The 18490-nt window shown below is 30.9% G+C and overlaps 2 protein-coding genes across 2 annotated transcripts in view; both read left to right on the top strand.

Annotated features, from left to right (window-relative positions):
* Window positions 1-18490, top strand: part of LOC127286276 (long-chain fatty acid transport protein 4-like) — a 44050-nt gene that overhangs the window by 20702 nt on the left and 4858 nt on the right. The window contains exon 7 of the mRNA XM_051312653.1: window positions 18155-18298. Within this exon, the coding sequence (XP_051168610.1) occupies window positions 18155-18298 (144 nt within the window). The remainder of the gene's footprint in view (window positions 1-18154; window positions 18299-18490) is intronic.
* LOC127286275 (zinc finger MYM-type protein 1-like) lies at window positions 9650-13043 on the top strand. The gene is made up of 2 exons (XM_051312652.1): window positions 9650-10407; window positions 10516-13043. Exons 1-2 carry the CDS (start codon window positions 10162-10164, stop codon window positions 12775-12777), a joined length of 2508 nt encoding a protein of 835 aa, XP_051168609.1. The 5' UTR covers window positions 9650-10161; the 3' UTR covers window positions 12778-13043.

Here is an 18490-nt window from a genome sequence, read left to right as displayed (position 1 = left end):
TATTTCTTTTGAGGGAGAAGTTATTCTTATATATATATAGAACAGGTTGTTATTGAGCTCCACTGGCGCCGGAGAGCTTCCTTAATAAGTCTTAAACATTTAGTAGTGCAGAAATATTACAAAACTGATACTAGATTTTAAAAATTCAAAATTTTGGATCCAATATGACCGGATGAATTGTTGGGTATTTATTAAACATGTTATCTGGGTTTTTTTTAAGACTTTTGAGATTTGCTTATTACAAATCTGAAATTAAATGGGAATTCTTAAAAAAATTTCCATTTTGAATTTAAAAAACTGAAAACGGATTCGTAATCAGTGACCCCAAAAATCCCTGACTAACGAATTTGGAGCGAATTCAATCAATTAATTAAAAAAAAGTCCATATTGGATCCGCCATTTGGGATTTTTTAAACCTGGCGTCAGATTCGTAATCATCGAATTTAGAAATTACACAGTAAAAATTAACAAGCGAATCCAAATTTTTGTTTGAAAAATCATCCGCAATTTCTACTTAATAAAAACTGAATTCAGATTTGTAAGTAGCGACGTTAAAAACATCCGAGTAATGATTAGTTTCAAAAAAATCTAATCAATTTATAATTAACCTTCCTTCAGTCATTTTCTATTTTGAAAAACTTACATCAGTTTCTTAATTAACGATCGGCAAATCCTCTTAAAAAATTATATTCAAGAAAATCTGATGAACTTAAAACAAATCCGCAATTTTGATCATCCATTTTGTATTTTTAAAATCTAATGCAAAATTCACAATCAACGATACCAAAAAAAAAAAAAAAAATTGTCATTTTCGTCTTCTCTTACACTTGCCAACAACTAGTTCAATAACAAATAAAATAATCGATGTGGAATAACCACCAATCAATATCACCATCAGCGAAGATAGCAACTTCTATTTATCGTTATTCTTATCTTCTTTTTGTAATTTCCCCAGTTGATGATGCGGTAACTTTCTTATTTTCCATTTTTCCAATAATGCAAATTCTTTCAATAATCTATAAAAACTTGTTGATATTTCTCAACGTACGGAGAACCAGTTTCCACTGCATGTCCAACAACAACAGATGAAATAAATTCTGGAACGTATTTTAAAAGATTTTGTTCTTTGTAAAATCCAGCGTACCATTCAGCTTGTGAAAATCTCATAATACAAGTTATATTCTTGTATTCGAGAAGAAATTCAATACATTCCTCGTAAGTGAATGCTCGACTTTTTTTCACCCAGATTGTAAAATCAGTTTGATTAATGACTGTGGGAAATAATGTTATTTTATTTAATTCAGAACTAAATTGAAGACAACTATTCAATAAATCGTTCTGGGAATTAATTTCTCTTTCATTTTCAAGTTGAAAATTAAAATTAGTTATCGATTCCAAAATGTTGAAAGAATAATAAAAATTCACCATCAGAAAGCATCCAAAAATGATACGTTCTTTTAATTTTTTTGGCTGATGCTCCACGAAGACTCCAAGTCCATTTCCAAATTGTTTTTTCAAATTTTCAAATTTTTACAATTATCCTACTGAATAATGTAATGAAGACAGTCAATAAAATTGAATAGTAGAAAGTGTTCCCTATCATAATTGACGTATTGTTCAATGACATCATTGTGGAAATAATTGCAATATAATGATCTAGATCAAGAATTGCATTTTCGAACATTTGATTGTCGCAAAAATTTTTTAATTGCGCAGCCGTTACTCAAATGAGTTGAGCTTTATTTTTTCGAATCATAGAATAGAAACCAGTTAATTTATTTACATTACAATAGATTTTACCATAACTTTCTTTTTTTGCTAGTAACAATATTTGTTTGTAATTCAATAGTTTAGAGAAGATTTTTCCAACTTCTGCATCAGGACCTGAAATATCAATAGGATAATTTGTTGAATTTCGTTTTAATTTTACAAACGGTGGTCGATTGACGATTCCAACATTTATTGGATATCCATTAAAATTTTCAAGTTTTTGAGAAAACAATGGCGTTTTTTTGGAAAACGATTTTGATTTGTAGAAAATAAACGGATTTAGTTCATGAATTGTTGCTCGTTCTCTATTAATATCTAGAATCTTCACGTCTAGAAATGAATCTTGCCACATCTTTTGGAGAAATTTTGCGTAATTGGAAGTTTGATTATAACTTAAAAAGCGAAGAATTAAACATTTTGGTCGAATACAAAAGTCTGACAATTTTTTAATATATGCCATCATTTCTTCTGTCCATTGGATATTGTTTTGGTCTGGAGATTCAATAACAATGAACAAGGTTGTATCTCGTGGATTACTTAAAGAATTTATTTGCTCAAGATGTTTTAATTCCTGTTTTGAATAAAATTCATTGAAATATAACGTCGGTATATTTTCTTGTAGATCTTGAATTATTTCAGTATGCTCAAACGTTCCACAGTTGGTTATCAATACAATTTGATAAATTTTTGCATCACTTTTTAATGTCGTTATGACTCTTTCAGACCATTTCGATAGATTCTTTTGTTTCATTTTGATAATTTCAGACTTTGTCACATAATTTTTTTGACTAACTTCATAAACTATTATAATTATGTAAAGAAGGAATACTATTTGTCTCTTCATTTTTTGTATTTGTGATTAAAATTTTTTACAGACAAATTTATTAAATGAATTATAATTTTAGATTTTGTTTCAGAAAACACAAAATACGAAATCAGTGTAATTTACAGATGACCCTTTTCTTAATTTTTTTTATTTTCTATTGTATCACGATTGTAAAAACTTTACTAGATCAAGTTGCATTATGGATATTTTTATAAGTATTCTTTTTTCTTTTCTTTTTTATTTAATGAATCGTATTTGGTAGCTAAGCAACGAAAATTGTTTAAAAAAAAAATACAGCCTTTATTTATTGATTTTATTTATCAGAGGTCAAATTTGATAATAGGCATTAGAAATAGTGGTATCGGAAAGAAATATTTCAGTTTCTTTCTCTGACAACTGAAGCTAAATAATCTGTAATAAATTTTTTGTTTGTTTTTGCTAATTTGCATTTAGTCATTTCACTAAATTTCTATATCATTAAAATCGTACCTTTAAAGTCATTGTGATTTCTGTCTCCTCTTCCACTTGTCAATGGCCACTTCAATGACAAATAAAATAATCGATTCGAAATAACCAGAAATCATTATTATAATCAGCAAATATCGTAATTTCCATTCACCTTTATTCTCATAACATTTCATTATTTTTTTCTCTAAAATGGTATCCTGTTGATTGTATGATAACTTCTTTATTCTCCATTTTTCTAGTAACGCAAATTCCATCAATAGTGTGTGTAATTGTTGAAATTTTTCAACATACGGAGATCCAGGTTCAAAAGCAAATCCAATTGCAACAGAAACAATAAATTCTGGAACAAATTTCACGAGATGTTGTTCTCTGTACAATCCAGCGTGCCATTTAGCTTGTGATAATCTCATAATACAAGTTATGTTCTTGTATTTGAGTAGAAGTTCAATACATTCCTCGTATGTTGATACTCGACTTTTTTTCGCCCAGGCTGTGAAATCACTCTGATTATAGAGTTTGGGAAAAAGTCTTATTTTATTTAATTCAGAACTAAATTGAAGACCACTGTTCATTAAATCATTAATAGTATTAATTTTTGTTTTATTTTCCACTTGGAAATTAAAATCAGTTATCGATTCCAAAGTGTTGAATGAATAATAATAATTCACTATCAAGATGCAGACAAAAAAGATTCGTTCCTTTGATTTTCTCGGTTGATTCAGTACTGTAAGGCCAAATAAAATTTGAACAATCGCAGTCCAATTAAAAATTGTTCCTTCAAACTTAAAAGCTCTTACTACAATCCAGCTGGTTATCGTAATCAAGACAGTCAACAAAATTAAATAGTAGAATGTTTTTCCTATTACAAACGAAAAATGATTGTTTTTTAATGTCGGAGTAATTGCAACAAAATGATCTAAAGCAAAAATTGCATACTCAAACTCTCGTGTACTGCATACAGCTGTTGTTACTGTAGACGTCACACTCATGAATTGGATTTTATTTTGTTGAATCGCTGAATAGAAACCAGATAATTTATTTATATTGCAAGACATATTACCTAATGATTCTTCATTCGACGGTACGAATAATAGCGTGTAATTTAACATTTCAGCGAGCATTTTTGCAACTCCTGCATCTGGTCCAGTAATATCAACAGGATGATTTGTCAAATTTCTGCTCAGTTTAACGAACGGTGGTCGATTAACGACTCCAACCTTTATTGGATATCCATTCAGATTGCGAAGTTTATTAGGGAACAATTGTGTTCTTCTGGACAGTGGTTTTTTTTTGTAGGTAACAAACGGATTCAAATCATGAATTGTTGCTCTTCCATTATGAACATCTACGATGGTCACATCTAGGAAGGAATCATGCCACATCTTTTGGAAAAATTTTGCGTAATTCGATTTTTGATTATACTCCAAAAAGCGAAGAATTAGACATCGTGGTCGAATACGAACAGTTGACAATTTTTTAATTAAACCCATCATTTCTTCTGTCCATTGCGTGTTGTTTTTGTCTGCAGATTCGAGAAGAAAGAACAATGTAGTATCTCGTGGACTACTCAAAGAAATCTTTTGTTCAAGGTGGTGAATTTGTCGTTTGAAATAGGAGTCATTGTAATACAAGATCGGCAGATTTTTTTGTAAATCTTGAATTATTTCGGTATGCTGTTCATAGTTGGTTATCAACATGATTTGGTAAATCTTTGGATCATTTTTCAATTTTCTTATAACGGTTTGAGACCATTTGGATCTGTCTTCCTTCATTTGGATAATTTCAGACCTCGTCACAAAGTTCTTTTGACTAACTTCAAAAACCATCAAAATAATGAAAAGCAGGAATGCAGTTTGTGTCTTCATTTTTTCTGTATCTATAAAGAAATTGCACAATCAGAATTTAATGAATTAGTCATTGAATAAACTTAATAGTTCATTTTTCTTTGAAATTAATTTTTGTTTTATGCAGTTGTATTTAAAAAACTAAATACACATTGATTCTGCATATTTGTATTTTTTGTTAATGGGTAAGATTCTGTCAAAAAATAAGCGATTTGCAAATGGTCTCGGCTTAATCTACAGTTTGGTATAATTATAGTATTGGGTAAGAGAAATTAAAATACCAAATGATTTTTGAAAATTTTCAAAATTGTATAAGTTACGTTAGAATAAGTAGAACCAAACATCTAGGCTTTAAAAAAATTGAAAATTCAATAAGAGGCCGTCCATAAACTACGTTACCATTTTTTCATTATCTTTAGACCCCCTATCCCCTAGTTACCATTGCGTTGAATGCATTTTTATAGACTTTTTGACTCCCTCCCCCCCAAAAATAGTAACGTAGTTTATGGATGACCTCTAAATGTCGGAAAATATTCGAAATTTATCAAAAATATTTAGGAATTTTATTTATTCCAAATGCAACATATTTAAATTTAATTTACATCCGTTAAAAAGACTCGGAAATATTAATATTTAAAAAATATATATAAAAAATTCAAAATGACGTAACTTTTACAATTTTGAATATTTTCAAAAACCCTTTCGTATTTTAAATTCTCTTACCCAATACTATAATTTCTCCGGAGACCACTTGAAAAATTCCCATTTTTTGACGAAGTCAACTTAATGTTTATTGATTTTCTTATAATAATGCAAAATAAAAATTGAAAATATTTTTGAAATAATTTGAAATTTTGTATTAGATTACATGAGAAGATTAAAAATATGAAATTGGGACGAAATTTTTGTGTTTAAAACAGAGCAATTGACAGGTTACCCTTTATATTTTTTATCTTACATTTGGCTTTTTATTTTATTGTTGTACAATCTTTACCACCTCAAGTTTCATACTAAGTATATTTTTTGTTTCGTGCTTGGTTGTGTAGCAACGAAAATTTCTAAAAAATTAAGCTTCTTTATTTATTGATTTATCAAAGGTCAAGTTTGATGATAGACATTATGAAGGTTGGTATTGGAAACTCAGGCACAAAAGTTGTATAGATTTTTACTCGAATTATTGTATAAAAGCATTCTACATAAATTCTACAGAACATAATATCTTACTGACTAATTATTGTTGCACTTTAAATTAAGTCTGAATGCAACTTATTTTGAGTTCTGGTTTTTTTGTGATGAGTAGAAAAATTATCGATAGTTTTGTTGAATTAGTTACTATTAACACCGAGAAAAAAGGTTTGAGCTGACAACCAAATATTTCATTCAATATATGTGCAACTAAAATTTTTTGGTTGACACAACTAAACTTTAGTTGACAACAACCAAAGTTTGTTTTAGACGACTAAATAAGAAAATGAAAAAGAATTTGGTAGTCTCAACCAAACTTTGGTTGATGTCAACTGAAGTTTAGTTGTGTCAACCAAAAAATTTTAGTTGCACATATATTAAATGAAATATTTGGTTGTCAGCTCAAACCTTTTTTCTCAGTGAGTAAATTAGTATTATAATGAGTAATCAAATCCTTCATGAAGAAGAATTAACCCTTCGAAAGTGTGGTTGGGTATCTCATACTCCAGTACTTACTCTCAAATTTTATGAAAATAAAAAATTTATATTAAAAAAGGTAATATACCAAATTATAATTTTAAGACAATAAATAAATATTGTTTATTAGACACCTTTTTATAATTTAATACTATAATTAACCGAAAACAATCACTTACAAACATTTAGAGGCAGTTTTAGTCTTGGGTATGTCATACCCAACCAAATACTCGGTGTAACACTCTCGATGGGTTAACTCATCTATTGAACTGATTTCCAGCTTCAGTCATCATCTTTTTTGCCTTCTCAAGAGCTGATTGATCCGTATTGATAACCAACGCGGTGAAACACTCCTTGTTAGACTTGTATCCGATTTAAATAAGGAGATTTATATTTTTTGTAGCTCTATAGTAGCTACTTCCATCCAGTTATGGTTAACGTCCAAATTGACCTCCTTACAAAACATATCCAAAACGTCAGCAAACGGATATCCACAAGTGATTCTGACAACCATAGTCGAGTCTCTCGTCACCTTCTTCTTCCTTGTAGATCTCTGTGGCTTCGGTTCCTCCGTTGACTTCGAGTCATTCCTTTCTGAAAGCGCTTCCTCCTATTTCTTCTTTCGACCCTGTGTCGAAAGGACTGTTTTTTTCTGGACTACGCTTATTTTGTGTTTCTTGGCCTTCTTGATGACTCGTCTTATCGCTCTTTTTTTGTACCTGATCTTCATATTATTCTAATAAACATTAAAATGATACCTTTAAAGTTATTGCGACTTTCCTCTTCCCTTACACTTGCCAATAATTAGTTCAACACAAAATAAAATAATTGCTGTGGAATAACCAGCAATCATTATCAACACCAGTAAGGACCTTAACTTCCACTCATCATCACTCTTGTTCCATTTCTGTAATCTTTCTTCTGACATGGTACTTAGTTGTTGATCCAGTACCTTCTTTATTTTCCATTCTTTTAATAATGCAAATTCCATGAATAATGTGTGTAGGTGTTGAAATTTCTCAACATATGGAGATCCGGGTTCCAAATAATATCCAACTCCCATAGAGAGAATAAATTCTGGAACGAAATTCACAAGATTTTGTTCTCTATATAATCCAGCGTGCCATTCAGCAAGTGATGATCTCATAATACAAGTTATATTTTTGTATTTGAGAAGAAAATCAATACAATGATTATATGTTAATATTCGACTATTTTTTGTCCATGTTTTCAAATCATTTTGATTAATAATTTCGGGTAAATATACTACTGCATTGAATTCAGAACTGAATTGAAGACCACTATTGATTAAATCGTTCAAAGAATTTATTTCTCTTTCATTTTCCAGTCGAAAATTAAAATCAGTCAACGATTCTAAAATGTTGAAAGAATAATAAAAATTCACTATTAAGAAGCATCCGAAAATGATACGTTCTATTAATTTTTTTGGCTGATTCTTCACAGAGACTCCAAATAAAATTTGAAGAATCACCGTCCAATTCCAAATATGTTTCTCAAACTTGAAAATTTTCAGGATTACCCAGCTAGTTATTGTAATCAAGGCAGTTAGCAAAATTGAATAATAGAATGTTTTACCTACCACAAATAAAAAATTATTTGATGACATTAATACTGGAGTGATTGCAATAAACTGCTCTACACCAAAAATTGCATACTCGAACATTTCCTTTGTGCAAATATTTTTGGTTACTATACTTGATACACCAATGACTTGGATTTTATTTTGTTGAATCGCAGAGAAAAACTTGGTTAAGTTATCTGTATTGCAATCGAATTTACCAAGATTGTAAACATTACCTGGTATTAATACTTGTTTGTAATTCATCACTTCAGCAAAAATTTTACCAACTTCTCCATCTCGACCAGAAATATCTAAATGATTTGTTGAATTTCGTCTCCATTGTAAGAAAGGTGGTCTGTTAAAAATTCCAACCTTTATTGGATATCCATTCAGATTGCGAAGTTTATTAGGGAACAATTCTATTCTTCTGGACAGTGGTTTTATTTTGTAGGAAACAAACGGATTCAAATCATGAATTGTTGCTCTTTCATTATGAACATCTACGATGGTCACATCTAGGAAGGAATCATGCCACATCTTTTGGAAAAATTTTGCATAATCCGATCTTTGATTATACTCCAAAAAGCGAAGAATTAGACATCGTGGTCGAATACGAACAGTTGACAATTTTTTAATTAAACCCATCATTTCTTCTGTCCATTGCGTGTTGTTTTTGTCTGCAGATTCGAGAAGAAAGAACAATGTAGTATCTCGTGGACTACTCAAAGAAATCTTTTGTTCAAGGTGGTGCATTTGACGTTTGAAATAGGAGTCATTGTAATACAAGATCGGCAGATTTTCTTGTAAATCTTTAATTATTTTGGTATGCTTTTCATAGTTGGTTATCAACATGATTTGGTAAATCTTTGGATCATTTTTCAATTTTCTTATAACGGTTTGAGACCATTTGGATCTGTCTTCCTTCATTTGGATAATTTCAGACCTCGTCACAAAGTTCTTTTGACTAACTTCAAAAACCATCAAAATAATGAAAAGCAGGAATGCAATTTGTCTCTTCATTTTCTGTATCTATAAGGAAATTGCATAATTAGAATTTAATGAATTAGTCATTGAAAAAACTAAATAGTCCATTTTTCTTTGAAATTAATTTTTGTTTTATGCAGTTGTATTTAAAAAAACTGAATACACATTGATTCTGCAAATTTGTATTTTTTGTTAATGGGTAAGATTCTGTCAAAAAATAAGCGATTTGCAAATGGTCTCGGATTAATCTACAGTTTGGTATAATTATAGTATTGGGTGAGAGAAATTAAAATACCGAATGATTTTTGAAAATTTTCAAAATTGTATAAGTTACGCAGGGCCGTACCGACGTAGGTGCAGCCGGTGCGGTGCACCGGGGCCCCCGGCGACCAGGGGCCCCCGAGACCAAAATGAAATTTAAGTTTTTATTAAGTTTTTATATAATCGGCTTAAAAATTATTAATTAATTTTTTTTCAATATGCTAATTTTGCTAAAAATAAATAACTAAAATAGCAAATTCAAAAAATGTTAATAATTTTACAATAGTAGTAATAGTATTAAATTTAAAATTTGCGCCAATTTCACAAATCTGCAGTCATATTTTGCGCACGCGCAAGTGTATGCTTCTGTAACTGACTTCAAGCAACAGCTGTCAGAGACAACAATGCAATTCGGTATTTTATGCAATAGATATATACTTTAAGTGCAATAAATCTTGTTGGAGTCAAATATGAAACGCATTTACTCGAGTGGTCATCAAAAAAGGGCAGAGAAAAGGCGTAGAGAAAACGCAAGTATTGAAAACACAAAAAAATTGACATCTTGGTTTAGTAATAAACGAGAAGAAAAAGAAGAAGAAGAAAGAGTCGAAGAAAGAATCCAAGAAAAATGTGCCGATGGATTTGATTGTAAATAAAATTGACTTAAATTTCAGTATATTTATTATAAATTAGCTATTCGAGCCCCATTCCGGGTCCAAATAACCTCAATCTTTTCTAATTCCGCCCTCCGAATCGGGTCTGAAATGGCTGGAGTCAAAATTTTATGGAATACTTTTGTAAATAAACTTTGCTTTTTTATCTACTTATACATTTTATATACATATATAATTTCAGACTCTAAAGAGACTGACTTTTGTGAGTCCATTTCTTCCGGTGAAGAAATAATTTCGATGGATACTTTAAATAAGTCAGAAATATTACAAAATTCACCCAGTACAATAAAATCGGGCGAAGATGTGGTTTGTGATAAAAGCGCAGACTTTCCTCAGGTTTGGTATATAATATAATACGTATTGTTTCAAGTTAAAAAACAACAAATTCATAATAAATGCATTTATACCGTATAACACTCGTCTTACGCGTTTGCGTTTTTTCAGGAACTTGTTGATGTTGAAAAATCTTCTGATTCGTCTAATATCTTTCCGGATGTTATAACTGATAAGAAAATCAAACTAGCTATTATTTTATCCGGTCCAAATCAACCACCAGGTCCTTTTCCACGAGACGAAAATCAAGAAAATCGTTCTTTCTCAAATGGGTATTACTTCACCATCGCAAAATCTGGATTGAAATTAAATAGAAATTGGCTGTGCTATTCATCTGAATTAGATTGTGTTTATTGCCAACCTTGTTGGCTGTTTCCTCAGGAAGCAGTTGCTGTATCTTCAGCACATAATGTGTGGATCAGAGGTGTGAGAGACTGGAGGCACCTTTCGGAGCGAATTAAATCTCACGAAACTTCACAAAATCATACAAATTCATGTCTGCTTTACGAACAATGGCGAAAAAATGGACCAATCGAGAAAGCATTCGAAGAAGATTTTAAAAGAAAACAAAATTTTTGGCGCAAAGTAATAGAACGACTTTTAGATGTAACACTTATGATGGCTTCTTGTAATCTTGCTTTTCGTGGAAGTTGCGAAAATATTCAGGATCGTGGAAAAGGAAATTTTTTGTCTATTGTGCAGCTTCTCGCGAAATACGATCCCATTTTGCAAGAACTATTAGAACTTCCGAATGGATCTGTGAATTATTTAGGTCCTAAATCACAAAACGAATTTATATCAGTCCTATCAAAACAAGTTCTCAACGAAATCGAGAATGAAATACGAAATGCTCTTTTTTTCTCGATAATTCTAGATTCAACTCAAGATAAAAGAAAAGTTGATCAATTGAGTCAAGTTTTCCGGTATGTCAAAATTGTTTATGACTCTGTTGGTAAACCGCTGGAACTCAAAATATGTGAAGTGTTTACAGGGTTTCGAGAAATTAATGATCCAACTGCTAAGGGTCTCGCAGATCTTGTCCTTGAATTAATTAACGAAAAAAATTTACAAATAACAAAATGCTGTGGGCAAGCTTACGATGGCGCAGCTGTCATGAGCGGTGAATTAAATGGTCTTCAAAAACGAATTAGAGAAATAGCTCCTTATGCGTATTTTGTTTATTGTACATCGCATAAATTAAATTTGATACTGAATGATGCGGTTTCACAAACTCCAGAAATCACCCGGTTTTTTGAGTCAGTTCAAGACATATACAATTACTTTGGGAAAAGTATAGTTCGCTGGAAAAATCTCCAGTTTTCCAATGAAGATGAAACCTCAAAAACTTCAAACATTACTCTCAAAACATTGAATCCCACTCGTTGGGTTGGTCGGTATGATGCTGTTTACGCGCTTAAGGTTAGATTAGGCGATGTTCTAAAAAATTTGTCACGTATCGTTCTTACCAGCAAGAAACCTGACGAGAGGAATGCAGCATTAGGACTTCAAAAAAAAATTGAAAGACTTGAATTTATATTATTGTTAATCATTCAGTGCAAAATCCTAGAAAAAGTCAACATCGCATCTAAAGCTCTTCAGTCGAAAGAACTCGAACTTTCTTCAGCGCACGATCACCTCGAAAATGCTTATTCAGAGGTCGCAAATCTTCGTAATTCTTTCGGCGATTTTCGTGTTGAAGCTTCTGAATTGTGTGCTAAATTGAATATTCTGGATCAATTCGAAGAAAAAAGAAAACGAAGAAAAAAGAAACACTTTGAAGAGCTTTGTGAAGATGAAAGACTTACTGATCCTGAAAAACTCTTCAAAGTTTCCATTTTTTATCCAATGATTGATTCTATTTGCTCACAGTTGAAACATAGATTCGAGGGAATGCATTTGCTTCTGCAAACATATAAAGTCGTGCAACCACAATTTATTGTCAATGCAAGCGAACAAGAATTAACATTGGAGGCTGAAAAATTTGTTCAAACAATTCCTGAACATATATCCAGATCTTTTCCTGCTCAATTGTTATCAATTAAATCTGCTTTCAGCTCTGAAATAAAGCGAATGAAAACTGTCAAGCAGCTAGCTGATTTTCTTATTATTGAAAACAGTTCTTTAATGTCGAATTTTTCTGATGTTTACACTGCTTGTATTATGTATCTGACTATCCCAGTAACAGTTGCATCAGCTGAAAGATCTTTTTCTAAACTGAATCTCATCAGAACTTATTTGCGGACTTCAATGGGTCAGGAAAGATTAAGTGAATTAGCTATTTTATCGATCGAGAATGAGAGAGCCCGAAAGATTGATTTTACGAAAACGATTGACGATTTTGCCACTATGAAATCAAGAAAGAAATCTTTTTAAACGTAATAATGCGCAACACAAAGAACTTTTTACACTAGTGATGTTTCTGTGATATTAGTCTTTTAAGGATATCTAAGTCTTTAATTTGTAATAATTTGACAGTTATAATGAATACTAAATAGTTAAAGAAACCACTTGTGATATTGAAAATTTGTCTTACAGAGTATATTAAAAATTAAAACAAACATAGTTTTTTTCAGTAAACCTTTTCCTTAAGAGGGCCCCCGGAGTTTTTCTGCACTGGGGCCCCCAAGACTGTCGGTACGGCCCTGAAGTTACGTTACAATAAGTAGAACCAAACATGTAGGCTTTAAAAAAAATAGAAAATTCAATAAGAGGCCGTCCATAAACTACGTTACCATTTTTTCATTATCTTTAGACCCCCTAGTTTCTAGTTACCGTTGCGTTGAATGCTTTTTTATAGACTTTTTGATTCCCTCCCCTCCAAAAATAATTAACGTAGTTTATGGATGACCCCTAAATGTTGAAAAATATTTGAAATTTATCAAAAATATTTGTTAATTTTATTTATTCCAAATGCACCCTATATTTTTTTTATCTTACATTTGGCTCTTTATTTTACTGTTGGACAATCTTTACCACCTCAAGTTGCACACTAAGTTTGTTTTGTGTTTGGTTGTGTAGCAACGAAAATTTCTGAAAAATTAAGCTTCTTTATTTATTGATTTATCAAAGGTCAAATTTGATGACAGACATTATGAACTTTAGTATTTGAAATTCAGGCACAAAAATTGTATAGATTTTTACTAGAATTATTATATAGAACATATTATAGAACTTCTTCATGAACTCTAGTAAGTATTTTACAGCAGAAATCATATATTTAACAAGGTTGCAATATGCATTTATTTAATTCAACACGTGATGTAATGAAAAATTTTGCAAAATATTTGTTTGTAATTCACCTAGTTATAATATTAATTTAACTTATTAACTTATCATCACAGAAAAACTGAACTCAAAATGAGTTTAATCGAACTCAATTTGTACTGCAACAAAAATTAGACAATGCTAAACGAAATAGAACGTGGCAACATCTTACTGACTAATTTTTGTTGCACTTTAAATTAAATCTGAATTCAACTCATATTGTGTTCAGATTCGTTTAGAAATGAATGGAGAAATTATCGATAATTTTGTTGAATTAGTTACTATTAATAAATTATTAGTATTGATTATTTTATTAGCTACGAGAGGGAGAGTAAGAAATCCTTTATGAAGTTCTGGACCATTAACTCACCTATGGAAGTAACTTCCGGCTACAGTCTTCATCATTTTGGCCTCCTTAAAAGCAGATCTGTCAGCTTTGATAACGTTCTCGGTTAAACACTTCTTGTTAAATTTGTCTCCTAGTTAAATAGGATCTCCAATTTTTGTAGCTCTAGCAGTTACTATCCTCGTGTGGTTAACATCCATATTGACTTCCTTGCGAAGCTTATCAAAAACGTCAGCATATGGATATCCACAAGTGATTCTGACAATCATAGTCGAGTCTCTCGTTACCTTCTTTTTCCTTTCAGAACTCTGTGGCTTCGATTCCTCAGTTGCCTTCCCGTCGTTCAAAGTCTTCAACAATTTCAGGACTTAACGACGTGTTGGCCTTTTCTTCAGATTATTCTAATAATCATTAAAATGATACCTTTAAAGTTATTGCGACTTTCCTCTTCCCTTACACTTGGCAATAATTAGTTCAATACAAAATAAAATAATTGCTGTGGAATAACCAGCAATCATTATAAACACCAGTAAGGACCTTAACTTCCATTCTTCATCACTCATGTCCCATTTGTGTAATCTTTCTTCTGACATGGTACTTAGTTGATGATACTTTATTTCCTTCATTATTTCCCATTTTTTTAATAATGCAAATTCCATTATTAATGTGTGTAAGTGTTGAAATTTCTCAACAAACGGAGATCCTGGTGCCAAAGTATATCCAATTTCCATAGAAACAATAAATTCTGGAACGATTTTTACAAGATTTTGTTCTCTATATAATCCAGCGTACCATTCCGCAATTGATGATCTCATAATACAAGTTATATTCTTGTATTTGAGAAGAAATTCAAGACAATCAGAGTGCGTCGTAAATGATCGACTATTTTTTGTCCATGCTGTAAAATCTTTTTGATTAATAATTTCCGGTAAAAGTTCTACTGTATTGAATTCAGAACTGAATTGAAGACTGCTGTTGATTAAATCGTTTAATGAATTTATTTCTCGCTCATTTTCCAATCGAAAATTAAAATCAGTCAACGATTCTAAGATGTTAAAAGAATAATAAAAATTTAGCATAATGAAGCATCCGAAAATGATACGTTCAACTAATTGTTTCGGTTGATGTTCCACGGTGACCCCAAATAAAATTTGAAGAATCACTGTCCAATTCCAAATATGTTTCTCAAACTTGAAAATTTTCAGGATTACCCAGCTAGTTACTGTAATCAAGGCAGTTAGCAAAATTGAATAATAGAATGTTTTACCTACCACAAATAAAAAATTATTTGATGACATTAATACTGGAGTAATTGCAACAATTTGTTCTACATCAAAAATTGCATACTCGAACATTTGCTTCTTGCAAAAATTTTTGATTACTACAGTCGATACACCAATGACTTGGATTTTATTTTGTTGAATCTCAGAGAAAGAATTTGTTAAGTTGTCTGTATTGCAATCTAATTTACCAAAATAGTATAAATTGACTGGTACCAATACTTGTTTGTAATTCATCACATCAGCAAAAATTTTTCCAACTTCTCCATCTCGACCAGAAATATCTAGATGATTTATTGAATTACGTCTCCATTGTAGGAAAGGTGGTCCATTAAAAATCCTAATCTTTATTGGATATCCATTCAGATTGCGAAGTTTATTAGGGAACAATTCTGTTCTTCTGGACAGTGGTTTTATTTTGTAGGAAACAAACGGATTCAAAACATGAATTGTTGCTCTTTCATTAGAAACATCTACGATGGTCACATCTAGGAAGGAATCATGCCACATCTTTTGGAAAAATTTTGCATAATTCGATCTTTGATTATACTCCAAAAAGCGAAGAATTAGACATCGTGGTCGAATACGAACAGTTGACAATTTTTTAATTAAACCCATCATTTCTTCTGTCCATTGCGTGTTGTTTTTGTCTGCAGATTCAAGAAGAAAGAACAATGTAGTATCTCGTGGACTACTCAAAGAAATCTTTTGTTCAAGGTGGTGAATTTGTCGTTTTAAATAGGAGTCATTGTAATACAAGATCGGTAGATTTTCTTGTAAATCTTGAATTATTTCGGTATGCTTTTCATAGTTGGTTATCAACATGATTTGGTAAATCTTTGGATCATTTTTCAATTTTCTTATAACTGTTTGAGACCATTTGGATCTATCTTCTTTCATTTGGATAATTTCAGACCTCGTCACAAAGTTCTTTTGACTAACTTCAAAAATCATCAAAATAATGAAAAGCAGAAATGCAATTTGTGTCTTCATTTTCTCTATCTGCAATTAAAATTTTGTAGAAACGAATTTCGTTAATTGAGTGATAATTTTAGACTTTGACACAAAATACGAAATTTTTTTGTATTTACCTTACTGTTTCACTGTTGTACAATCTTTACCACCTCAAGTTTCAAATTGTTTATTTCTTTTGTTTCGTGTTTGGTTGTGTAGCAACAAAAAAATATTTTAAAAAATAAAGTTTCTTTATTTATTGATTTATCAGAGGTCATGTTTGATGATAGACATTAGAAGAAATGTTGTACTGGAAGAATAAAATGTCAATTTCTTTCTATAACTGTACTAAATCTGAAACAAAACATTGATTTATCTTCTTCCTATATTACAAAAAGATATCGCCGCCACCGCTGTTTCAATACTCTGAATATAGCCGCAAGTGGAGGTGTATTCCCCGCCAAAAATGAACTGAATTTAGAGGTTATGTTCGTTTCAAAACTCTGAATATGGCCGCAATACCCCCCCCTTTTTTTGAGGAGCGGGGGTGGATTTTCCGCCAAAAATGATCTGAATTTAGAGGTTATGTTCGTTTCAAAACTCTGAATATAGCCGCAATCCCCCCCTTCTTTGAGGAGCGAGGGTGGATTTCCCGCCAAAAATGATCTGAATTTAGAGGTTATGTTCGTTTCAAAACTCTGAATATGGCCGCAACCCCTCTTTTTTGAGGGGCGGGGGGGATTTCCCGCCAAAAATGATCTGAATTTAGAAGTTCCCAAATAGCAGAACTATTTACAGCAATTTTGCAGCAAGTTTGCAATGCCAAGTTTGCAAAATTGCTGCAAATTTGTGTCAAATAGCGATATGTCCTCCTTTTTCCAACTTTGCATTATAAGTTTGTAGAAAAATTTCTTAGGTAGTTTGCAGAAAAATTTTTAGGAAGTTCGCAGAAAAATTTCTTAGGAAGTTTGCAGAAAATTTTTATGTCAAACTTGAAGAAAACTTGCTAATTATTTGCTCAAGTTCATGTCATGCGCAGTAGTTATCTATGGCACCTAGGGCTGCGCAATAGATTTTAGTGGCCTTTTCCACAGGAAAGTTATCCAGTAACAAAATATTATCATATTTACAACTCAAAAATTTAAAAATTTTTTTCTAAAAATTTCTGCAAGTTTTCTTCAAATTTGACATAAATATCAAGACTCTGAATATAGTCGCAAGCCCACCCCTCCTCCTTCACGTTGAAGAGGAGGTGGATTTTCTGCTAAAAATGACCTAAATTTTGAGGTTATGTTAATTTGGCGGGAAACAACCAAGAAACAAACATAACCCCATTTAAGTCAAACTTTGGTGAAAAATTACCAAAAAAAACGAACATAACCTGAAATGTATGTTATATTTTGGCAGGAAAATTTAATAAATTAGATAAATTATGTTTTAAAAATTATTATTAATAAAAATCATAAATAACATTTAAAAAAATAAATAATAAAATATTAATAATAGTTTTCAATTCCAGAAATTAGCCAAACATAAACTCAAAATAGGTCATAAGGCCACCTACAAAAACAATAAAAAACAGGGGGTTAGCGCATGAAGCGCAGGGGGGCGAATCCCCCTAGTAATTAAATAAAATTTTGTTATAAAAAATTAATAATAAATTTCATTATAGATTGTTTATTTAAAGTTCATAAATTCTTTAAAAAATTGTTTTCTGAATAAATCAATTTAGACAACTTTTCTGTGTTCAGAAATTCTAAAATTATGCTCTAAATAATAAATAAATAATATTACAAAGATATTGACAGATGAATAAAAAAAAACTATTAACTTTGATATTGGTTATTAAAATTTTTTACTTACATTAATTTACTTCTTTATTTTAAAGTTAATAATGATTTTGCAGTAAACATTGACAATCGAGTCGGAGCTGTAGGATTTGTGCCAAAATATGCAAGTGCCTTATATCCTGTTGCTTTATTGAGGGTAAATGAAGAGACTGGACAGCCAATTAGAGGTCCTAATGGTTTTTGCATTCCCTGTAAACCCGGTTAGTATAAAAAATAATTTTCATGAAAATTTTTTTATGTTTTTCTAGTCATAATCATTCACTCTCATTTTCACTGATTGGAAATTGGTAAAAGTGAGAACAAAAATTAGTATCAGTGAAAGTGGAAATTTAATATTACATAATTGTCAGATTCTAAATATAAAATTCATCTCTAATTTCATAAATTGAATA

The sequence above is a fragment of the Leptopilina boulardi genome, unplaced genomic scaffold, assembly GCF_019393585.1.
Source record: "Leptopilina boulardi isolate dan_hultmark-lab unplaced genomic scaffold, ZJU_Lbou_2.1 LbouV2_352, whole genome shotgun sequence".
Lineage (NCBI taxonomy): Eukaryota > Metazoa > Arthropoda > Insecta > Hymenoptera > Figitidae > Leptopilina > Leptopilina boulardi.
This window is presented reverse-complemented; position numbering and strand designations above follow the sequence as displayed.